The following is a 26,043-nucleotide window of genomic DNA, read 5'->3' on the forward strand; positions in this document are numbered from 1 at the left end:
TGTGATTTGCCCCCCCCCCCCCCCGGTAAAAAATGAAAATCAGTAGGATTAAAAGAAAGCCAAAATAAATATTCATCATCATCATCATCATGGCTGCATTTTCAGTATTGGCAAGAAGTAATCGTTTGTCCACTAGATGGCGCATCGTTGTAGTGAGACGTAATTTTGTTGGAAGTTAAAAGTGGGTTGGAAAAAACAATGGACGCTTCATACAAGGACTGTAATTTACCGCAGCGAACATCTAATAAGGATAGGACGATGTTCACATGAAGTGTAATTCCCATTTCTTCTTGAAGCCGAAATAAATCTGAGGATGTTTATCGGAAATGCTTGGTTTTTACTGCAGGTACGTTAATCTTGTAATATCAATAAGGACCTAGGTAATGTTACCGTTAGCGTTGGTTGAGTGATGGAGGCATTTGATTTATTGCATTTGTAGAAAACTATAAATGCGGTTATACCAAGCAAATGTATAGCAGCACTGTTTGTATCTTTCGACTGTCATTTATTGCACATGCTACAAAATCATTCTGTGCAATGGAAGATTTACCAACGTTACACCGGTCTGATACAGTTTTGCCTATACATGCGTGAGACTGAGACGCCTGTTTATTTTTGTTTTAAGTGCGTGCAGGGTGTGAGAGGGGAATCGATGTGCTTTGATTACAGCTTGGTAGTTGTAGTCTGTGAAATTAAAAAGCACGTGTGTGTGAAGTATCCAAACAATGACACCTTCATTTCATTATGGCTGCTTTAGCAACACACCTTAAGCTACTGTGTAGTGGGTCCCATTTAGAAGTGGCTACTTCATTCGCGCTTTCCTTGACTCATGGAGCTGCGTGAATGTTATTACAACTTTTCGCCACGATATCACAGTTTAAGTCTGCTTGATACTGTAAGGCGTAAGCCATTGGTTTCCAAAGGAGATTTTATTTGTGTCGCCAGCATAGCCTATTGACAATTTATGTTGTAAATAGGCCTACCTTATAATCCTACCTGTAGCTTAGGGAAGCTAACAGCTTTCTATTAGGATCTAGTTTGTTAGTTACCGTTTTGTCATAACTCCCTGATGCATTTTTGCATTTAGAATAGCCAGAGCGTGTATATCTCAATCGGAAAATTAAACAATATCGGGTGCCTATGGACTAGGCTGGGTGAACCCAGCCTGATCTGCCCGCTATTTATTTTTTGATTTCTTAAAAGATTGAGCTTGGTCTGATGAAAGCCAGACTAGCCATGGACCTCAGTTAAACAATGCAAGGGAACATGAATCAGCCTATATTTGCACTAACAATAACGGACAAAAGCTCTTCAACTTTGGCCCGTTAAAATGTGTATGAACAGTCTAGCGACGCATTTCATCAAGGCCCATTTGGACATGTCAGTTATTTGCACCACTGGTTAGATGTAAAACAGCATTTCGTTTCAGACTAGGCTACTGTTACTTAATTTGTGCATTAACAATAACGTTTCAGACTACTGTTACTTAATTTGTGCATTGACAATAAAGTATTACATGAACTAAAGATGACTAAAATCTTATGTAGAAGAAGAAACATTCACAAAAAATCCATCCATCCAAAAATGACCTTTGTTTTTGATAGCTGTTGAAAACGGCATGGAACTGACAGAGATGTTTTTGTTTAAAAATACATAAAAAATAAATAAATAAATAAATAAATAACATTATGCTGATACCTTTTGCTTTTCCCAAATACAATGTAGCCTACAGGTGTAAGTGACCTTTCATCAATCCAGTTGCAATGGATGAACTGTGATGAACTGCCCTACTTGTGATTGTTTAGAGATTTTAAAGGTTTTATAACAATTCTACATCTTCTTTGGCTATTCTACAATCTATTCACCTTTTCAGCACCAGTAGGGTACTTTCTGTGCAGCCGCACACACACACTCAGGCATGCCAAACAAGCATACACAAAAGTTTCAAGAGTGGGGGATGGAGTAAAATATGGAGACAAATTGAAGTGTGATTTATTTTCGCGGAACGGATGTACAGGACTGAGCGGCGGTCATATTTTGTACCACTATGCGGTACATCTAGTTTTACATAGAATAATCAGTCCAAGCAATTGGTTGTTTTAGTCATATCAGAATTTAAAATAAACAGACAAGCATACTTGAACAAATGAGTGTTCATATATAATGTATACGATATGTAGAATCTGTACAATGCTTTTAAATATTGTTTACAGTATTTACAATTTGACAAATTGACACAATTATCTTAGATTTAGATTGGCAGGACACAATTCAAGATCCCTACAGACAAAATATGGTGACTTACCACCCGGATCAAGTTGGTCTTGAGACATTTTCTCCTTGTCTTAATCCCTGAAATCTACTCTGACCATCAGTGTTAAAACTAGATCAAAGCCCCTCAAATGTCTCCTCCACACTAACATATGAAAGTTCAAACATTCAGTTTATGGACTTCTCCTTTCTCTGGTGTGGTGCATAACAAATAAAGCTAAAGTGACCTGTCTCTTTTAGACTGAGGGTTCATAAACCAGATTGACTGCATGTCAGAGCAACCTTACATCTGAATAGGGAAAGAGATGCCAACAAATGATTAGGCCCACAAGTTGTTCACTCCAATTTTACAGGTCACCTGCTGGTCATAGCACAAGCAACCAGGAGGAGATAGATAGAATACCCATAAAACACCCCTGACTGCCAGTGACAGATGACATTTGAATGAAAATACAGTTTTGATTGGTCAGCTGTCAAAACTGTGTGACGTAGCCAGTTTTTCCCTAGAAGCTGAACATTTCTTAACTTTAAAAACAGCTCTAAGCTATAGAAAAAGCTGAGGACTTTTTTGAAAACACAGTCTATGATTATAATGTAAAATGGACGCCTAGTCTGAACATAGCCTATGAAGTAAAAACAATAACAAAACAAGGTTAGTTCATTTGGAGTGTTCAAAACAGTATACACACAAAACAACTGTAAATGCCTTCAAAAATTGTGTTAAAAATAGCCATTTGTTTTGAAGTGATTCCATGCCCCCATTTTCCTTTTTCTCAAAATAAATGTCTTTCCCTTCAAGGTTGGATTTTTCCTATTTTTGTTCATTGTGAGATTACAATAAATCACCAACATATTTTTTTTTTATACCAGTTTGTAGTCAACTTTAGCAGAGGTGCCAATAATTCTGGAGGGTACTGTATACACAAAACAACTGTAGATGCTTTCAGAATTGTTTTAAAAATAGTTAAACATTGTGTTATTATTTGTTTTGACGTGATTCCATGCCCCTTGCACTACAAGCTAAGCTTTTCTGTAGTTAATGCAAAAATGGTCTAGCTCAAAACTACTCTGATTAACATATTTTTGCTCCCCGGCGAAAGTGTGAACTCTTTATCATCCATAGAGCTTATAGGTTGTTTTTTATTCTGGTTTATCCCTTTAAGGAGCCCAGCCACCCTAGCCAGAGTGTTTCAGCTGCTGCCATATTCTTACCGTGTGGTTTGAGATGTTCCCCATGTGCCATTTTGTTCATTCCACTTGCTTTCTTATAATCCTTTTTGCTTCTTCAACACAATGATGTTCAAAGTCAAGTTTCAACTAGCTCTGCTGGTGTGAATATTCCTGAATGTTTATAGTATACCTGCATTGTTAAACCAGTTCCAGGACTAAAGGTTGGGCCCACACTGTGTGTGTCAAAACAAAACAAAGGAGAAAAATCAAAACAAACTTATCTAGCACATGATGGATCCAGAGTAATTTATTTTTTGACATCCTATTGGATCTTTAAAACACTTTTGCTTTTAATTGTTCTGCTGCTATTATGTGTGGGCCAATTTTATACAGAATATGCAATTCTAGAGTTGCATTGTTCCATCAGGTTGATTTTCTCACACCCCTACTGTCTTGTCTGTCTTATCGCCACCATCTGTCTCTGTCTGGCACACTGCTTCACACAAGGGTTGAATTAAGGACAGGAAAGAGGGGCAGAATGGGACACTATTATTTTTAATTGTTGATATTGGATTTTATTATTGATGTTATGTTATAAATACTGTTATTTTGGTTACACTTTACTTGACAGCCATGACATAAGAGTGACATGACACTGTCATGAACGTGTCATCAACAAGTCATAAATGTTTATGACATACCGCTTCTGTTAAGTGACATTCGTTTTTTTGTCATATCAAGTTAAGGTTAGAATTAGGGTTAGGTTTAGGGTTAGAGTTAGGATTAGGGTTAGAGGTTAGAGGTTAGGATTAGGGTTAGGATTAGGTTTCATTTGTCATGACAGTGTCATGTCACTCTTGTTGATACTGTCAAGTAAAGTGTTACCGTTATTTTTAACTGATTTGTCTCCTTCGGACAAAAGCATCTGCAAAATGCCATAACCATTACCATAACCATATTATCTTCAAGTTAGTTTATAGACCTAGGGTTCTGTCTAAGTTGCTCTCTCATGTTACTGTTATACAAGGCATGTTCTGCTGTGAGGTTGGGTATTTTTATTCTAGCTGTTAAAAGTTGAAAGTAACATCGACAACCACAATGGACATACTCAATCTCAACAGATGCCATGAATACACATTTATTCTGCTGTACAAGTATTTACAGTGGTAACAGACAGTTGCACTTTTCAACTGTAGGGGGACACCGAGAGCAATTTTTCTTTAGTGCTGCTTGCAGATACTATTTTTCAGATACAGATCCTGGAATGTTGTGCAAAATTCAGTTGCTTATAGTGTAAAAAGGGGAAAGTCAGGGTTGTTCAATTTATCAAACCACATTATGTAATACATAAATCATGAAACACAACAACCAATACTCTGCATAATAAGCAGCAGTATAAATTGGGGTCTTATGGGTGCATGTGTGTGCGCTGACACGATGCTTGTTCAGCCTGTTGGTGTGCCAGAGGGGAGTTTCAGACACACTGAAGCCATGTGATGGCGCTCCTTCATGTCAGACCATTGCTGATAACACCTCCATGGACTCCACCTCCACACTGCAGTATGGGTGTAAAGTGCAGGGGGAGTTCATAGATTTCATAATGTCACAAGGAACCCAGCTCTCCATAAGGGCCGTAGTAATCCTTTTTGAAATACTGAGGTCAAAAATACATTTTGAAAAATAACATCTTACTGTAAATGATGACTTCTGGTGAGTTTTGTGGAAAGAAATGGACAGATTGAGATTCAGGAATCCATAACTGATAAGGGGGACTGTAAACTGTTGAACTGTAACCAATAGGGCCTAGTCTACCTATAAACCCATATACATTGTGTGAGTGTGTGTGTGTGTGCACATATGTGTGTGTGTGTGTGTGTGTGTGTGTTTGTGTTTGTGCGTGTGTGCACTTTTTCAATTGCAGCATACTGGTAATTCCACTACTTCAAACTCCTTCCACTACTTCAAACTCCTTCCACTACATCAAACTCCTTCAAACTGTGCTCTTTGAGAAGCCAGATTGTAGCTGCAACTACTGTATGTGTCATGTGATGCTGTGACGCTATACATACATGATGCTGTGGCGCTACGTGTGTGATGCTAGAGTCGCGATGTATTTATATGTTACTCTGCTATTGTAAATAGCAAACTTCTCGTGCTTATCCCCCCTGTACACAATGCAAATGCTTTTGTTGTACAGGTGAAGGATTAACAACAGGCAAAAACTATCTCCAAAGAGCTACTGACAAGGTAATGTTTCACGGTTCTCACGGTAAAGATGAAAATCTTGCAGTGTGCCAGTTAATGAATTTTACCCAGAGAACACAGACAGCCACGGTACACCTCCCCCTCCCCCACATCTAAATCAATTGTATGCACCATATTGCTATTTAGCATTATCAGTTCTCGCGGGAGCCCATTTTGAATTTGGGTGGTTGACGTTTTAGGCCGAAAAATTTTTTTTGAAAAAAATTCAGATATTAGGCATGGAAATCACTTAGTCCTGTTGTACTGACCCTTCCATTCCCAAAAATATGTATGGTCTTTTAGATTTTGTGTTGAAATTCATATTTATTCACTAATTAGTTGTGGTAGTGACTAAAATTGTCATATGGTGTGACATAAAAGTTATTGTTTGTAAAATTATAATGGGGTATTTGGTTTTTAATGTGAGCAATGTATTATAATCTTCTATCATTACTTCATCAAGATCTAGCATTTCCTTGTGCAAATTTATTACATTTTACAGTATATTTCTTCAGCAATACACAGAGTAAGGCATATGTCCTCAATCTTTCAATAAACGTCATATTCATTTTAACATACCTTGATATAAAAGAAAGAAAATTCTTGTGACTTTTGCTGACCCTATTTTCTATCTGTTCCATTGAGATTTGTATGATTTAGAACCCAAAAGCCTTTTTATTTTCATAAATTCTTGATGAAATGATATGGTGTCATGCCATATGATAAACTAGATGTACCGCAGAGCGGTACACAATATGACCGCCGCCCAGTCCAGCACATTTTTTCCACAAAAAGAAATCACGCTGAAAGGCCTATATGATTCTAACTGTCTCACTAAATTGCATTATCCACACTCAATTTTCACTGGTATCTGCTAGACAACAAGTACCAAAACATGATTAGTTCATAGATTTCACATGTAAAATTCATTTTATACAACCCCACCTCCATCTTGCCTGTTCATAATTCTGAGAAATTCTTGATTGTTTGTGTTATGTTTATGTTATGTGTGTGGGTGTGTGTGTGTGTGAGTGTGTGTGTGTGTGTGTGTGTGTGTGTGTGTGTGTGCGTGCGCGTGCGTGCTTGTGTGTGTGCCTGCGTATGTGCCTGTGCATGCAAGCGTACATATGTCTACTGTGGTATGTGTCATACGTATGATTACTGTGAATGTATGTGTGTGTGTGTGTGTATCTGTTTGTGCACATGTGTGCACATGAAATGGGTTAACATGACCCCTGGAGGCAAACATACGGAAAAAAATGGTCATCCTAGGCCCTACAGTTCTCAAGATATTCACAGAGAACTGTGTCTGCCCCACCCTCCTTTCGGGGGGTCCAGTTCAGCGTGGGGGCTACAGATCAAAACGAAAAATGACGGTTACATGCCCACCAAGTTTTGTGTACCCCGGTCTTTCAGTGTCCCGGGAATCCTTGTTGGTATACGTCACTAAATGTACAAATAAATTATTTTATTGTAAGGCCCCCCATGAACGAAAGTACACAAAACTTGGCATGCATTCAGAGGGTGTCATAATGATCCTACACTTTTAATTTCGTGCAGTTTTGACCTTGTCAGCCAGAGATATTGTGATGAAAACACCTAATTTTTTGCTTTTTAATTTTTAACTAGGTGGCGCTATACATGAAATAAGTGGTAATGGGATGGGTTGACATGCCCCCTTAAGACCAACATACATAAAAAAGGTGGACCTCCTAGGCCCTACGGTTCTCGAGATATTCGCAGAAAACTGTCTCCGGCCACCTACAGGCCAGTTGGGGTATAGTAACATAAATTAATTTATTGTGTGGCCCCCCATGAACGGAATTCCACAAAACTTGGCGTGCATACAGAGGGTGTCATAATGATCCTACACTTCCAATTTCGTGCAGTTTTGACTATGTTAGGTCACAGATACCTTCAATTACAACACCTTATTTTTACTTTTTTGTGTTTAACTAGGTGGCGCTATACATGAAATGAGTGGTTATGGAATGGGTTGACATGGCCCCTTGAGATCAACATACAAAAAAAAATGGTCCTCCTAAACCCTACGGTTTTCGAGATATTCACAGAAAACTGTGTCTGCCCTACCCTCCTTTCGGGGGGTCCAGTCCAGCGGGGGGGCTACAGATCAAAACGAAAAACGATGGTTCCATGCTATCCATGTGGGGTTACATGTCCACCAAGTTTTGTGTACCCCAGTCTTTCACTGTCCCGGGAATCACTGACGGGAATTTGGGCATGCGAAAAAAAAGAAAAGAAAATCTGACTAAACCTATATGACCGCCGCTTCGCTGCGCGGCGGTCATAATAACACCACGAAACAATCTGTTAATACAAAAATGTGTATTATATGTATTTCACAAGCAACAAAAGACAGTTTAAGACAGGTATATCATGTAAAGGTTCACTTTCAGAAATCACAACTATGCAAAACAGAATGCCACCAAATATTGTATAGCTCTTGGGTTCTCTGAGTTTTTCTCTTCTCAATGGTGGGCTTCAATCTGAAAGTTTGTAGTTCCCCTTTGAGTTTATTCTCTTTATATCTGTTAAAAGACAAATTCAACAATTTATTCAGATAAAGTTTTCCTGCATTATAATCAGATTAAATTTTTGCAATTACTTATAGTGCTAAAGACAACATTAATATTACTATTTTCTTTAACACCAGAATTTATTTTCTCATACTACTATTGATATTTAGAATGTCAAATATGTATCTTTTGTATCCAAGGCTGTAGAGTGAGTGTGTGTGGGGGTGATTTCTGTGTTTTATGTGTGTGTGATTCGCAATACATGCAATAGTTGCACATCTTAAATAATAAATGTTAAATCATGTTAAATATGTCAAAATATATATTACACTTAATTATGAGTTAAACATATGTAAAAACATTATTTATGCAGGAAAATGCAGTTTCTATCATACAGTGTGACAAATAAATCATATGGTGTGACCCCGGTCACACTATATGATATGGGGTCACACCATATGAGGTTTCATGTACTTAGCATGACATTAAGCAATGTGCTTTTATGCTAACATCCTAAAAACATGCTAACTGCAATATGACAATATAGTTTTAAAGGTAATATTGACTGAAAAGTAATTTTATTTGGGCATTTTTGTGGAAAATGCATCACACCAAAAGACAATGCAAAAGGGAACTGAAGCAGGAGTGCCGGATATACTTGATTTTTTTGAAAACATGAAGAGAGAAAACTCACCTTGTAACTTTCAGTGTCCTTTTGAGGTGTTGTTCTTCCTCCTGAAAGAAGGAGGACCCCTACTCCCCGAAGGTCTCCAAACAATTGCCCGTTTAAAAAAAGTAATATGGCGTCACACCATATGATATCCATTTCTGGGACAAAGTGTTTTAGTTAAGAGTGGTTTCACAATATTATGCCTGAACTTTTAGTCAAGCAGACTCACAAGTAGGCATCTGGGTTATCAATATATGATTGAATAAACAGAAAATGAATTAATTTTCTTGTTTTTATTCAAAATCAAAATTTGTGAAATGTGACTGGGACAGTCACGCCATATGAGCTTTTTCTGGTTTGGCTGAAAATTGTGAAAAAATGGAAGATTAATCCCATGAATGCTCTGTATGTTCATATAAAACAGCATTTTCTGAACAATATCACCATAGTTTTTGATATATATTTTTTATTATTTACCTATCTTTGACACATTGGACCAAAAAAAGGCCATGTCATGTCAACCACCCATTTGCTCAGAGAGTCACTCTGACAATGAGTAATGATGCTCCTTACTTATGTCCCTTGTATTGTATCTTATATAGTCGAGCTAAACAGATGACAGTCGTAGTGTTATCCAATTGCGTCGAAGTTCGGAATCAGTCAATAAACATTGGTTGTACACAGTAACAGTGTTATACAATTGCATGAAGTGAGATTTTCAAATGCATGCTTGGTGCCACCCCTCGAGTTGAGCCATTACATTATTCATGGCCAGACACTTAATCATTTGGATTTGGGTCTGGAATGTCCAGGCTAATGTAGCATAGTATATGATGCACCATTTGAAAGCTTGGACTTTTGGGAATCCATACATGACAACCTTTTTTATGTACAATCTGTACAGTGCTTTACATTGTCAAATTAAACTATGTCTCAATTAAATTTAATCAGAAATGCCCTCCTCCCTCTCGTCCGCCTTTGGAGCTTCCCTACCTTCTAGCTGCAGTGTACAGTATATCCTTACCAATAAGTAGATGCAGCATATTGGGTCTTGAAATAGCCACAAGAATCCATAGAAATAGGATAATATCCAATATAATTTGTGCAGATGTATAGTCCATGTTCTACACACCCATTGAATAACAAAACAATGCAAAAATAGAGACTTTGGTAACACTTTACTGTAAGGGTACATGAATTATCATGAATCCATGCATGAATTAAATAATGATTTATGTATTACTTCATTCCTTAATATCTCATGAATCATCAAGAATTCACATGAGTTCATAGTCTATCATTAGTGACCTCATACATGGCATTAGGTACAGTGGGCACATCATTATGAATTATGATTTATTAAGCATGATCATTATCATTTCTTTTTCTGCCAAAAATGTGGTCATCACTGCTCAAATTCTGATTTGAACACAACTTTGCAGTTCTCTTAACATATGTCATTATTCAACACTTTAGTTGAGGGGCCACATACATGATGAGCTCATGAGCAATTAACCTTAAATTCATGTAATCATGATGAGACACCACCTCACCTCAGGCTACCTCGTTGACATATGCAGGCACACACACACACACACACACATAAACACACAAACACACACACACACAGGTATGCACACACTCACACATACACACGCATGCACATACACACATAAACACACACACCATGGTTCGAATTACGGGGGGTATTGGGGGGTCCGACCCCCCTAGATGAGACTTGGACCCTCCCAAAAGGGATGAAAATAATAGTTTGGGGGGGGTACTGAAAAAAATGTAATAAACTTTAATGTTATCCAATATTGCATGTAATTAAATGCAGTATTACCATCACATACCAACAATGCAGGATATAATCTAATGAAATACGATATTCAAACCCTCACCCCCATTGGGCTGTACCATTTCTCTGGTATGTTCAGACTGTGTTCTGCTGCTGCTTAGCTTAAAAATCAGGCCTACAATCACACGCCATAGGAGGAGTTCCATAGATATACTGATACGGGGAGAGGTTTAATGAGGTGATTTATCATTGTGCATTAATGTCTTAACAAGAGGGAATCTGCACTAATATTCAGGGAATTTTGCATGTAGATTAGTTGCGAGTAAGAATGAACAGCTATGATAAGGGATCAGATTCCAAAAATAATTCAGTGGAAATGCATGGATTCCAGTTTCTTCCAGTAGCAGCAACTGGAATCCATGCATTTCCACTGAATTATTTTTGGAATCTGATCCCTTATCATAGCTGTTCATTCTTACTCGTTGCTCGACTTATCGTGACTAAATTCAAGATGGCTGCAAACGCTAAACTTCGTGAAGATACTGTCTGTATAAATCGTCTTGTAAGTAAACTACCAGTGCTTTTTCAAAGTTCTCAATGTCTCGTTTTAAATGTCAGGGCCCTCGGAAGTCTACCAATGAAGTGTGGAGATACATTGAGCCTCGTAAATGGGTGTAAAACAGTGATTTATTTGCATGGCTAGCCCGATGCCGAAGCACCACTATTGAAAAAGATGTTGGTAGCATCGGCTAACTAGCGCCAGATTTTGGAGTGCAGGGGACAAGCCGAGATGGGCTATGAGACATACGTTCACACTTGGTATCATGTTTCGATACACTTTAGGTCAATATCACACCGGAATTCTCCTTTAAAAGCGTATTGCTGCACAAACGTTTTGTGATACAACACCAGGCGCACAATGAATTGCCTAAGCTACATTATATGAACTGCCTAGGCTAAACAACGGTCATTTTTTTTATTGGCTTGATGTTTGGTAGGCTTAGGCTATCCAAGAAAAACGAATCAGATGAACCAAAGGCAGGCCTTGTTTTAGACTAGGTGAACTTGGCTATTAAACGGGAGACTTTCTGTGGCCCATCTGTAAACAATTCTGGGTCTTAAATTTAAGTAGTATGTTTGCCATTTCCGTGCTATTGGTCTGTATGCATTTCCATGTTTGCACTGTACTGCTATACCAAAAAAATCGTTTTTTGACTGTGGCGCGCAACTTTACGCACGGGGCGCACCTTGAAACAGTGTTTACCCAAATCCATCCCTTCGCATAACGTGTAAGGTATATTGTGCTTGCTAGTATGGCTAGTTTCTTTTAACTTGTCGGCCAGCCAGCCACGGTCATATGACCTATAGTTTGAAGGAAAATTGACTGTCAACCACAAGTGTGAAATCATGTGTGTAAGCCTATATAAAATGGAGAGTGACGTCACCAGTTGAAATAGCTGTACCCCCCGAAGTACAGACAAACACACAGACACAAACAGGTATGCATACACTCACACATAAGCATAACACACACACACATTAAGACACACGCACACACGTACACACACAGTAGACATGCAGGCATACTTACACACGTACTTACATGCACACACACAGGCACGCACGCATAGACTCACACGCGTACACACACAGACCTGCACATAAGCACACGCATGCCATGCACACACACATAAACACAAACACGTACTTGCAGGCATGCACAAACACACCCACACGCACACACATGCACACACACACATAAACACACCCACACACAAACACGCACACACACACATAAAAACACACACATGCAGGCAAGCAGACACACGCACAGACACACATAAACACACGCACACACATGCCATACGCACAGACCCACAAACACGCACACACACATAAAAACACACACATGCAGGCAAGCAGCCACCCCCACACACCCACTCACAAGCGAACACACACACACACACACACACACACACATGTACAGACACATAAAACACATACACATATGCAGGCAAGCAGACACACACAAACACAAACACACACACACCATTACCCCCCCACACACACTCACACACACAAAGAAGCACACATATATACACAAGCAAACGCACACATGCACACACTAATTTACATACACAAAAGTTGCAAGAGTGGAGTAGAAAATGGAGACAAATTGACATGTGTGATTTATTTTTGCAGAGAGACTGTGCAGGACTGGGCGGCGGTCATATTGTGTACCGCTCTGCGGTACATCTAGTTTTATAACTTGCTTGTACCTCTGTAAAGTGTGTTCCACTGCTGCTGCATCAGCTTTCTCAACCGTGATTACCACGAGTTTGAAAATGCTACATGTACTTCTGACCCCTGTTGCTATGCAACTCCCCATACCAGCTTGGTTAAAGAATAACAAATAGGGCTCATTATCACTGAGATCACACAGACTTATAAGTAAAGAGAGCTCTAAACAGTTCACTTTAGAACTAGTTGATGTCGTGGATGACAACTGACGCTGAAAGATCCTTGTCGTTCTCCCATGCACGCCCTGCATGTGTGACACCCTGCTTATTCTCTTAGTTAGGCCTACCACATTTTATTTTGCCACTCTTGGTGAAGCAGCCATTTAGAGCGACTATCAGTACTGCAACGGTAAACTTTTATGTGTGGTATATTTACTTAGGGGCGAATTCTCCCATGTGCATAAAGGCCCGTAGGCTACACACCATGTCCGATTTCTTGGACAAAATACGCAGACTAAACGCATGGGTTCTAATTTGTCTGTAGCCTACTCACCAAGGATGAAATTCGTTGCGATGAAAAAAAACTTTCGGAACAGTCTCAGTCTATCTAGTCTGCGAAAAAGAGCTCCTGACCAATCAAATAATGATTTTGCAGGGTTCCATTGATGTATCAAGCGACAAGCAAAAAAAGCTGACAGTTCATAATTAGACCAGTCATCGTGGGCAGCAAGCTGTCAGCTTTTTCTGCTCGTATAGAGGAGAAAAAGAGTTTATGTTACAGCAGACTCTCCCAGGTCTTCAAGAGTACAAACTCCACCACAGACAACTTGCCCCACTTCGACCACCGTCCCATCATGTCCCAACATTCAACAAAAAATAATGAAATCTCACTACAGCAGTGAACAGAGATCTTCTCACTGCACAGCAAAATATGACATGGGATGGAAATGGAAGTTTTAGAATAGGCCATTGCTTAGGCATTTGAACCCATAGTTGGATGCAACGTGTGATAATATAGCCTCCCTTACCAAAATATCAGGCTTCTGGTGAACAGTTGCCACACATTTGTGGCAAGGTCATATTTTCACATGCAAATTAGGTTTCTGGCAAACAGTGGTTAACTTTTGGCAATGTTGCAGCAAATATGCATTAATGTCATATGCAAATAGGTTTGTGGTGAACATACATAATATTTTATTACATCTAATTATTATAACAATGCAATAACACAATATATTATAATGTAATATATTGCATTTATATTATATCATATTCATAGGTCTATCAAGTTGTGTGCAGAAGCATTTTTTCCTGTATTGGTTGAAACACGCTCCATAATCACACCCTAATGGTGAATAGAATATAATTGAGTATGGCCACGTCAGGTTAGCAACACACTGTAAGCCTAGATCAGTTGAATTTACTGATTCAGAATTCTGCAGCATGCCTGGTCAATCAGCCAAAGAGGACACATGTAACTCCTCTCCTAGTTACTCTCCATTGGCTCCCAATAGTAGCCAGAATTAAATTTAAATCTCGCACTTTGGCCTATAGGACACTGACTGGATCTGCTCCTTGTTTTTTTAATTCAATGATCAAGATGTACATCCCCAACCGCCCACTGCGGTCTTCTGATGAGCGTCTGTTGGGTCGACCAGTCATAAACACTAGGTCAAATTCAAGACTCTTTTCCTAGTGGTTCCATATTGGTGGAATTATTTGCCCAGTGCTTTCCGTTGCTGTGATAGTTTTGGGTCTTTTAAGAGGGGTCTAAAGGCATATCTGTTCAACATGCACTTAGTTCATTAAGCACTTTTTATATGTTATTGTTATTGCTTTATTTTCATTAGACTGTTGATTAATTTGACATTTGACCAACAAGGAGCACCCAAGAGCAATTTTTATTATTGCTGTATTCCCTCTTTTTTATTAGGCTAATGATTGAATTGACATTGTTGTTTATTATTGCTATTCTCCGTATAGTCTGACCAACATCGTAATTTGTTCCCTGTTAAATTTAAGTATTATATTGTTTTGTATTTGTATGAACTTTGGACAAAAGCGTAACCATAACCATAACAATAAAAAAAATAGAGGAAAGTGGTTTCCTTTCGATCCTTTAAGGCTACGTTTATACGGTGACGATGAAAAGAGAAGACGCAGAAGTGGCGTCTCGTCTTCATATTTTTATTCGCGTTTAGACGAGCATTCTCAGGGGGAAATCTTTGTTTATATGAAGACGCAAGAGTAGACTATGTGATATTCGATTGGATATGCATTCCAGACCGGGTGGTGGTGTGATAGAACCCCGGTACGTCACGCGCAGACATTCTAATTTGACAGTTTAGCCAGAGAGGTAATCAAGGATCTTTGGTTTAGCCGTTTAGACGGAGACGCAACCTGGGTCGTCTTCAAAACTCTACACTCTGGAAGGAGTCTTCCGATTTTTGCGTCTTCAAGCCCCGATGGCGGGGTCGCCGTGTAAACAAAAGGCACTTATGATAAAATATTTTGTCGTCTTCCTTCGCAATCGTTCTCGTATAAACCCCTAAGATCATTAAACATTGCTTTGCCCAATTACTATCCAATTATTATCTTAAAGGACAAGTTCGGTATTTTACACTTAAAACCCTGTTTTCAGATAGTTTATGATTAAATAGAACGTTTAAGATTGAAATTTGGACACATGCTGCTGTCCTGAGAATTTTCGGTTTCTGTGGTAGCCCCCCCCCCCCCCCAACGCTGCATAGGTGCACTGGAACAATGTTTCTAAAACGCATTAAACTTTCGTTTACAAAGGCGCGAAACTCACCGAGTGGTCAAGGGTGTTCACTGATATGCTCACACAAAAATCGCTGCAAAAGATTCTTTCCAACAGGTTTTATCGTAGTTTTTGTCCAACTCCATTGACTTGTATTGGATGTGCTGTGAGGTACGGTATTACTCTGCCGCCGGAAGCGGATATGGGGTTGTTTGTATTCTTTCTGTAGTCTTATGCAGTCGCGGTATCGTAGGCTACGCTATCCAAATTATTGTCACGTCCATGGCTAATACTAAAATGTCTTGGAACTTGCACGATGTGAATGATAACGTAATGATTCATGTAGGCTTTCACCATGAAAGTTCCACAGCCAAAAAAAATAGTAAACGTACAAAATCATGTAGCCAAATTATTCATGTAGGCTAGGGTTAGTGTTAGGCTTATGATGTGAACATGACAGGTTATGGACATAACAAATAAGTTCATTTTCCGCCTGTTACAAACGTTACGTTACAAAATGTCAACCTCACCCCAAGTTCTTCCAACTCTGTCGTCCCAGGAGATAATGTGGGAACCGCTGTATTTCTCAGGCGAAAAAGCTTTTTGGGCGATTTCTTTCAACCTCCAGCGAAGTTCAGTAAAATGCAGACCACAGAGACACGGTGATCAGCTTTCTGCAGATCCTCAACAGGTGTGCTCACAGCCAACCCCAGAAATTCCATCCACAACTTTAGCCTTTCTGGATCATTGAAAGTCTGTGACAACTTTTTTTTGCCACGAATTTTCCCGCAATTCGGAACTGCACAAAATCGCTGTTTTAGCTGTCTGTTGCAAAATACTTCAAGACAGCCAGTGGTTTGCTTGTAATTGGCAAGTGTACGGTGTAAGGTGCATTATCGCCACCAACTGGGCTGGAGTGTCTATTATTCAAGCTCTCAACGGAAGAATGTGCGGGTGTGAGGCGTTTGGAAAATAGCTCCACAGTTTTACAACGAATAGTAAAACACCTGTTGGAAAGCATCTTTTGCAGCGATTTTTGTGTGAGCATATCAGTGAACACCCCTGACCACTCGGTGAGTTTCACGTCTTTGTAAACTAAAGTTTAATGCATTTTAGGAAGGATTGTTCCAGTGCACCTACAGTATGTAGCGTTGTAGAGGTCAGTGTTGGGGAAGTTACTTTTAAAAAGTAGTGTTTGCTCGTTACTCGTTACTTCTAAAAAAATTAACCCGTTACTTTACTTAGTTACCCTCTATAGTAACTCCCCCTATTTCCACCGGTCCCGTATTTCCACCGTCTTGCGTGTATGTGTCACTTAATATCCATTTCTATACAAACCAAGACAGTGGACTCCTATAGAAACGCAACCACCCACAACATAGGTGTATCTAAATTAGCTATGTACCAAAAATGACATTTTACCGTGACTCGAGGAGCTGTAAACAGTGTTGTAAGGCTGCGTGTACACAACCGCTTGGAGCTCCAGTGGAATTTTAATTTCACGACGAGAATTCTCGGTCTAACCGTCCATGTGCCGTTGAAACGGTGTAAATAGGCGACCCATCAGGCCAGCACTATAACTCCGAACGTGGTAAACAAAATAGGATATTTCAGGCAGTAAATGCTCCCGTTAAGAACCAAACCAGATTTTGTTCAAATCTACACAACTATGGCTACTGAAAAATGTAAGGTTAATTTAGTAAATGTTATTTTGAAGTGTTAAAAAACATCGTTGTTTGTAGAATTTCTGAACAAAAGTGGTGATAATTGGGGGTGTTACGATATGGAAAGTAACTTTTTACGTTACTTGTTACTTTTACGTTTGGGCAGAACCCAATATCTGTTCCTAAATGTGTAGGCCTACATAAAGTTCTACTGTACTATGGAGGACATAACAGGTATTTCTTTTGTGCTCTTTATTATAAAAAATGCCACAAACAGAGCACTTGACAAGAAAACATTGGGCTTATAGGCTTCAACACCACCACTAAAGCCCTATGAAACAATATCAACATAGCCTCGCTACATCTTGGGCATATAGGTGAACACAAAATATATGAGGGCTTATTTTATAGGCTTATACTCTTTCATTAAACAGGCGCTCCTCCGAAATTTGGTTATCAATAGGCTGGCAGTTGAATTAACGGCAGTAGACAAAATCAGGGGACAGTGTAGGCTAGGCTACAACTAACACTCACATTCCTCCCCTTAGTTTCAACAAGTTCGAAGTAATGTCAATAGGCTACCTCCATCCCTCAGAAGTTAGCGTTGGCTGTGTCTCGCTTGCTATGATTGCTCTTCATTACCACCAGCCTCTGTCACATACCGTGTGGAGCTATGATTGCACTTCATGCTACCAGCCTCTGTCACGTAAGCTGCCGTGTGGAGCTCGTGCCTATTGACCCCTTGCAAGTGACGTCACGTTTTGTTCGCGCCACAGCAAAATAGCCTAGTGGACGGCAAGAACACGAATCAAATTAATGGGTTGTAATGGGACATATCGCACAGCTAGGAGATTATAGTGAGATTTAACCGTAGTAATGCCCTTCCACGACTGTGGGCTTATTGTTTGGAATACAACAACATCCCATGTTCTTGCATAGATATATTTTGGTTTGTTTTCTTTGTGTTTCGGGAGTATTTCAACCACAATTGCATGCTTATCTCCTCAGTGTATGAAGCACAGCAGCGGTTGCTATAGCAACCATAGACTCTGAACAGGACGGCAGATAGCACTTAGGCAAAGTCTTTGGCAAGATCTGAATGTAAACAGATAATACCGTTCAAGTTTTTTTATTTCCTATTTCTTTCAATTCTTTAACTTAAGACATGTAGGCCTAAGAAGTAAGTTTATTCGCTGGGCAACGTACAAACTGACGAGTTACATTAGCCCTAGCACTATGAGCTACGATAAACGTTAGCTAGAATAGCTAGCTTCTAAGTGTGGCAGCTAAGTTATTATTTCATGTTCTGTTATGACATTCTTAACGTTTTGACTATGTTACAACTGATAAAAGCAAGACAAATAAAGTAACCAAATCGCTTTGCAATATTTTAGTCTAGAAATACTTATGGGTGTTCATTTACCATAATGTTAATTACAGTAGCCTAACGTTATGACCTAACGTTATCTCCACTTGCTGTTACCACCAGTTTTAATAACTTTACATTTGCGATCATGACCCATTTCATCTAACAACACCACTGGCATCTTTCCTTGACTATCAGACCCCAAACAGCAATACATTGAACTACAAAGATGTTATAGTAATGGTGTTCAGTTCATCATAATCGTTATGACATAATGTAATTTGCCGTCCGTCTCCTATCTTTTTGCCGTCCAGCATGGAGCCGTCACGTGACTTAAGTCACGTGTCTGCAAGGGGTGAATTGCGCAAGAGCACAGCTGAGAAAGCAGCGTCGCTGTCAAATCTGTCCCTGGGAAAAGTAACGTTGCGCCGATATGAAAAAGGAACTACGTTACGTTACCAAATTTTCAGTAGTAACGCGTTACACTACTTTTTACTCGAAAAAGTAGTTACGTTACTGTAACTCGTTACTTTGTAACTCGTTACACACAACACTGGTGGAGGTAGGGGGGGTGCTACCACAAAAAACGAAAATTCTCAGCACAGCAGCATGTCCAAATTTCAATCTTAAACGTTCTATTTAATCATAAACTATCTGAAAACAGGGCTTTAAGTGTAAAATACTGAACTTGTCCTTTAAGATAATAATTGGATAGTAATTGGGCAAAGCAATGTTTAATGATCTTAGGGGTTTATACGAGAACGATTGCGAAGGAAGACGACAAAATATTTTATCATAAGTGCCTTTTGTTTACACGGCGACCCCGCCATCGGGGCTTGAAGACGCAAAAATCGGAAGACTCCTTCCAGAGTGTAGAGTTTTGAAGACGACCCAGGTTGCGTCTCCGTCTAAACGGCTAAACCAAAGATCCTTGATTACCTCTCTGGCTAAACTGTCAAATTAGAATGTCTGCGCGTGACGTACCGGGGTTCTATCACACCACCACCCGGTCTGGAATGCATATCCAATCGAATATCACATAGTCTACTCTTGCGTCTTCATATAAACAAAGATTTCCCCCTGAGAATGCTCGTCTAAACGCGAATAAAAATATGAAGACGAGACGCCACTTCTGCGTCTTCTCTTTTCATCGTCACCGTATAAACGTAGCCTTAAAGGATCGAAAGGAAACCACTTTCCTCTATTTTTTTTATTGTTATGGTTATGGTTACGCTTTTGTCCAAAGTTCATACAAATACAAAACAATATAATACTTAAATTGAAAATTCTCAGGACAGCAGCATGTGTCCAAATTTCAATCTTAAACGTTCTATTTAATCATAAACTATCTGAAAACAGGGCTTTAAGTGTAAAATACCGAACTTGTCCTTTAAGATTTTAAGTAAACACAAGCACACTACATGTTCTTTAAAACATGCATTTACAAGTGCATATACTTGTTCACTAGCTCCTCATAGCCAAAAAAGACTCAGCACACAATTGGATATAGATGTGATTTGTTTTCATAAACAGGCTTAGTTTTTTGTTTGTTTGTTTGTTTTTCATGTCATACCTTGACGGTTTCGACTACTGACTCTGCAGTCATCCTCAGATGAGTCATGTGACATCACGTGACTCATCTGGGGGTGACTGCAGATTCAGCAGTCAAAGGTGGAGGGTGGCATTTTCATGCACTGTAATAAACAACTGCCACTTGAAATTAGAGACGGACATCGGAATTGACAACTAATGCTACAGAGATAGATCTGAATATTGACCAAAACAGTTTATTCTGTAATCTGACATTCTGTGTTTGTACTTACATACAGGTATATTTGTGTCAGCAGTGCAAGTTGTAAATTGACTTTAAACATCAATGTGTTGAAGCAGCAAAGAGGACTAGTCTGAACAAAATGTCACAGGTGGAATATCACAAACCGCATGGTGAGTCAACATCAAAATTCAGTACTACACTTATTATGTAATTCATTTCCAAACCACACTTGCACAAAGTAACCTGTGTAAAGTTTTTGTAAATAATCAGACAAAGATACTGAGAACTCTTATATTTACATCTGCTCAGCTTTGGTGGTAAGTTTGGTCTGAGAAGGAATTCAATAGTAAGAGTGACCCACACAATGAGCGAGGCAAGAAAAGAAAATAGTGACATGTTATTTAGACCATCCTCAGAGTCAAATAGTTTCCCGAGGCCGAAACATCATTTCCTGAGTCTTCTCATGCTACCTTATTTTCTCCTTTTTTGTGGATTTCCCAGCTCATAGTCACTCTGTTATGTACCTAAGTATCCATAAATTGGCTAATGTCTTATCTCTTTCATTGTGTATTCCTTTTTATCTTACAGAAATGCATGTGATAGTAGTGGGAGAAATCATATCGGACAAAACATCAATATTTAGCCTTCTGCCAGCTCAGGAGAACCCTTAGCTTGGTCAAAAAACTGTAGACTATGTAAAACGCAGTGGTCAGGTGAGAGATAAGAGATTGACTATGGTGGACACCCCAGGATGGTGGAAGGGCTACCCTCTGATTGACACAGCAGAGCGAATCAAACATAAGCTAGTGTTGAGTGTCCAACACTGCCCTCCAGGACCTCACGCTTTCATCCTTACTGTTGAAACTGGTACATTTACGGAGACAAACAGGAGGTCTATAGAGGAGCACTTGGGGCTCTTTGGGGAGAACATCTGGGGACACACCATAGTGGTGTTCACCAAAGGAGACTCTCTGAAGGATAAAAGCATAGAGCAGCACATTGAAAGTCAGGGGGAGGCTCTAAAGTGGGTAATAGAGAAATGTGGGAACCGATACTGCGTCTACGACAAGCAGACTAAAGATCAAAACCAGGTCATCCAGCTGTTGGAACAGATAGAGAGTGTTGTAGCGAATAACAGTGACAGACATTTTGAGCTTGATGAGACAACTTTAAAAGAGGTTGAAGAGAAGAGGAAAGTTGCTAAGGTGCGAGCAAATGCACGAAGAGAAAAGAAAGAGAAAAGAAGAGAAGAAGAGAAAAGAAAACGACTCAAAGGTAAGTTATGTTGCAATACAGGGTAGTGTTAAACAAATTTATATGTTTTTATTTGCCAAACTATGAAGTTGACACTACGTGCCTACACTTTATGCTATTAATGTAACTTTTATTATAGATGTTGTTATTGGTTATATTATTGTTTATTTGCTGTTGTCATGAATGTGTCATTCAGGTCAGATCCAGCCTCTGTCAGAAGTCAGAATTGTTATGTTAGGGTGGGTTACTTGTGGGAAAAGTTATGCCAAAAATGTCATCCTGGACAAAAAAGATGTTCGCCCCAGTAGAACTCATCAATGTGAAAAACATGAAGGATCAGTTGGTGACAGACATGTCACTGTGGTGGACACTCCCGGCTGGTGGAAGTACTTCCCCGCCCATTACACTCCTGAATGGGTGAAGACGGAGCTCGAGCGAAGCGTGACTTTTGGTTCTAAGGCTCCCCATGCCTTCCTGTTGGTGGTCCCAGCTGATGTGTCGTTCCTGGAGGAACAAAGAAAGGTAATTCAAGAGAAACATGAAGATCTTTGGTGAGATGACTTGGAAACACACCTTAGTGCTTTTTACCTGGGGAGATACTTTGGGGAACACGAGTATCGAGGAGCACATTGAGAGTGAAGGGGAGCCCCTCAGGTGGCTTGTGGGGAAATGTGGGAACAGATATCATGTCTTTGACAACGTGAATGGAGGAGATAGATCACAAGTCCACCAGCTTCTAGAGAAGATTGAGGAAATGGATGCAAGTGTTAGTTCCTGTGACGGGACCCCGAAAACCCCAGAAACGGAAGTAACAGAGAGTCACAGAAGAGAAAAGGAGGTGAGGAAAGAGATGGTGGAGTTTCTGGACAAAGAGTGGACCAGAAGGGACAATAAACTGGAGGAGAAGGTGAGAGCGATGTGGCGAGAGACAAGGAGAGGAGACAGGAGCATGGATTACATCCCAGACTGTGAGTATCAATTATATTTCATCACTTACCCAGTTTAGATTTCATCACTTTATTCAAAATACCTTTGACAAATGTGCAAATTGATTTAGTACAGTTTAGGTAACACTTATTTTAAGGTGAAAAAAAAATTAATTTTTTTTTTTTTAAATTTTAAAAAATTTAAATTTTAAGGTAAAAAAAAACCTCTTTAGGGCTGCAATGAGGGTTATGTCTACATAAACATGGGTAATATGGAATTTGATGAACTGACTATAGAAACATAGTATTGTTAATAAGTTTTGTGCTGAAGAACACTGCAAAAAGGACACCATATAGATTGTGTCTTTTTTATTGATTAATACTCTGATTATGTAGTTTCAGTTCAGGAAAATGAAGTATATTTGGATACCAGGGGATTGCCAATTAAATTTCCATTGTTATCAGGTAATCAACCACTACATGCCAAATAGCAAAACACTTCTATATGCACCCTGTAGTGAGTACATGATGACATTTATACTTATATTCATAAGTCTGTAGAGACAGTAAATATCTCACATCACATAAATATATTTTACCTCAGGTTATCATTTATTTGGTATTTACTGATAATTGACTGCCATACGACATAGTAAGTAAGTGCTTTTATAGTGCATTTTTCATGCACAAGGTGCACCTCAAAGCGAAGAAAGCTGAGTGTATGCTGCATGTCCATGTTGTACCAGAGAAACCAGGACAAGCAGAACATGAACCTCCTGAACAGACTGAAAGGAACATGCAAGAGATGTTTAGACGGGAATTGGCCCGACGCGAAGTTGTCATCATGGAGAAATTTCAGGGCATCATATCAGAGCTCAGATTAGGAGGTAAGTTGTTGTGGACTATGAACTCATGCCTCTACGCAGCCTTGTCTTTATAATGAAAATGTTCTACAAAATGCACCTTTAAAACACTGGACAATGTAATCAATTTTTCATTATGTATTCCAGCTGGTTCTACTGCCCAATTGCTACCAGGTAATCTCATTGTGAAATTTAGAGTAAACTTGTTGAACTTCTATGTTCTTTTAGTTGATTTATCTGAACCTGGTGATCATGAGAAGCAAGAAGCAACAGAAAAAGTGCTCAACTGGCGAACAGAAACCTCTGACCCTGGAGTTGGGTCAGAATTAGGGGAAGAGGACAGCTTGGCAGAGTGACAAACATATTGATATTGGACTTATGACCTGTTGCCATGTCAGGGCCGTTTTGCCACCTCAAACGTACATTTATTTCTGTAAACTGAACGCCATGTCATCCATTATCCCTTACATACTGTATAGTACAATAAATTAACATATGACCAAGGGATCAGGTGCATGAAACCATGTCTGGGGATCAAAGTAGTCATAAAACTTACATAACAGATGTTTTGTTCTGGTTATGATCACAAAACAATTTTTCCTGCTACTTTGTGACGACCGGTCTATTAATGTTTTTAAAGTGTACAGTTGTATTATTGTTTATTCATCAATGTTGCACAATATAATTGAATATGAAATGCATCTTAACATCAACGCCCACATCACATTAATTTTACAGTAATAACTGCATCTAAGAAGTCTATTTTTCCTACCTTCTATTTTATTAATGATCAAAGGGTGAATGAATGACCTCTCCATCACCGTGAAGGAAATGCAGTGATATGCTACAATACAGTATATGTTAATGGATTGTGCAAATAGTGATTACCATAAAATGAGAACAGTGCAAGTTGAGTCACAGGCCAAGTATAATACTTGTTGTACACATAATTTAAAATAGAAATTGGCAATATTTATAAACACTAGAACAAACCAATGTGATTTTAGCATTACAGCAACAGCAATCTGCCACTGAACGTCCTCCCCTTCATTAACATACAGTACAAAGGGTGGCCATGTTTGTTGGCTTGCCTTGGTCCAGTGACGTTATGCTGTTTAGCTGGTTTATGCTTGGCTGACATACTGTATGCATTACCACTCTACACCACTGCACTGTATGTAGGCCAAATAAACATCAGTTTCTGATACTTCTATCTGACCAGTTAAAAGAATATAATTTCTAGTCACAGACAGAGTGTGCAAAGCTTAAACAAAGAATTTGGGAACTTTTTGTTTGTGTTAGAAATCATATTATCTGTCTATGGGCTTTATAGTGTTTAAATTAAGTTTGGTCAGAACTCACATAACATCACATATGATAAGTATGGTATAGTAGTATATTTGTCCTGGGCTTGACTTAGACTTCACTGTTTTATGTATGTACAGTACTGTATACATGTATATGTATAAGGAGGATTTACTCAATGAATCATACCTGTATGTTCATAATTTCAAACTGAGTTTGTGCCATAAAATGTGGCACAAATTAAGTGTTACAATGTAGTAGTGACAATAGATGGCATTCTAACAGAAAAGTGTGGACATTTTTCAGTTGGAGTTGTGGACATTTTGGAGTTGTGTAAGTCCAGCTTCAGAAAGTAAAATTCCTACTATGTATTAGTTCTACCTGTGCACTCACTAATTAGCCCATTTCACAAGATGGGGCCGCTGTGTAAATCAACTTCCTGTGGAAGAGCACTGTCCCATAGACAGCAAAAGAAAAGTCCACAGGAAAGACAGAAACAGGAAGACGTTTTGACTCTGCCAATTAAGGTATCATTAACATAAATGAGGCCGGACACCTGGACACTGTGAAATTGGTCTATTAGGTGATTGTTGTGCCAGTTAGAATCGGCTGTTAGTGAATCAGCTGTTAGTGAATGGCTGGAACAAATAACATATGTAGTAAGAGTTTTACTACTTTGATACAAGGATACAAGGAAGTTTATTGTCACATGCATATAGTTACTGGAAGTAAGAAATGCAGTGAAATGATGTCTGGTGTCAGCCTATTTGTGCATTTATCGGGGGGGCGGGGGGCACCAACAAGGAGCAAAGAAGGGGTTTAGTAGATTAAGTGGCAAGGGCTGCATAAGAAATAAGTGGGGGAGGATTGGGATTGGGCGGGGGGCACCAACAAGGAGCACCCAAGAGCAACAGGGGCAAGGAAAAACTCCCTTACCAAGGAAGAAACCTTGGGCAGATCCACGGCTCAAGGGGCTAACCCAACTGCCAGGGGTCTTGGTGTGTGTGTTGGGGGGATGACAGGGGAGATGGGATAGTGTGCTGTGTATATGGGGAGAGGGCAGTGTGCAATATGTGTGTTGGAGAAGCTTCCTCATGAGACAATGTGCTGTGTATGGAGGGGGGGGGGGGGGAGTGTACTGCAAGTATGGTGAAGGGACTTACTATTGCAGAGTACTGTATGTATGATGTATGTGAG

At 39.3% G+C, this 26,043-nt stretch overlaps 1 protein-coding gene across 4 annotated transcripts; it reads left to right on the plus strand.

Moving 5' to 3' along the window:
- Window positions 1-20,098: 20,098 nt before the first annotated feature.
- LOC121718317 (GTPase IMAP family member 6-like) lies at window positions 20,099-24,242 on the plus strand. 4 transcript variants are annotated; one of them, XM_042103328.1, is made up of 6 exons: window positions 20,100-20,668; window positions 21,087-21,537; window positions 22,422-22,720; window positions 23,081-23,143; window positions 23,425-23,565; window positions 23,770-24,242. In XM_042103328.1, exons 2-6 carry the CDS (start codon window positions 21,233-21,235, stop codon window positions 23,895-23,897), a joined length of 936 nt encoding a protein of 311 aa, XP_041959262.1. In that variant the 5' UTR covers window positions 20,100-20,668; window positions 21,087-21,232; the 3' UTR covers window positions 23,898-24,242. The 4 variants fall into 4 exon arrangements, 3 of the variants coding, with proteins under 3 accessions (XP_041959262.1, XP_041959260.1, XP_041959263.1); XM_042103326.1 differs by having other exon boundaries at window positions 20,101-20,668; window positions 23,075-23,143; XM_042103329.1 differs by having other exon boundaries at window positions 20,109-20,668; window positions 21,087-21,773; window positions 21,949-22,720; window positions 23,075-23,143.
- The last annotated feature ends 1,801 nt before the right edge of the window (window positions 24,243-26,043 follow it).

The sequence above is a fragment of the Alosa sapidissima genome, chromosome 9, assembly GCF_018492685.1.
Source record: "Alosa sapidissima isolate fAloSap1 chromosome 9, fAloSap1.pri, whole genome shotgun sequence".
NCBI lineage: Eukaryota > Metazoa > Chordata > Actinopteri > Clupeiformes > Clupeidae > Alosa > Alosa sapidissima.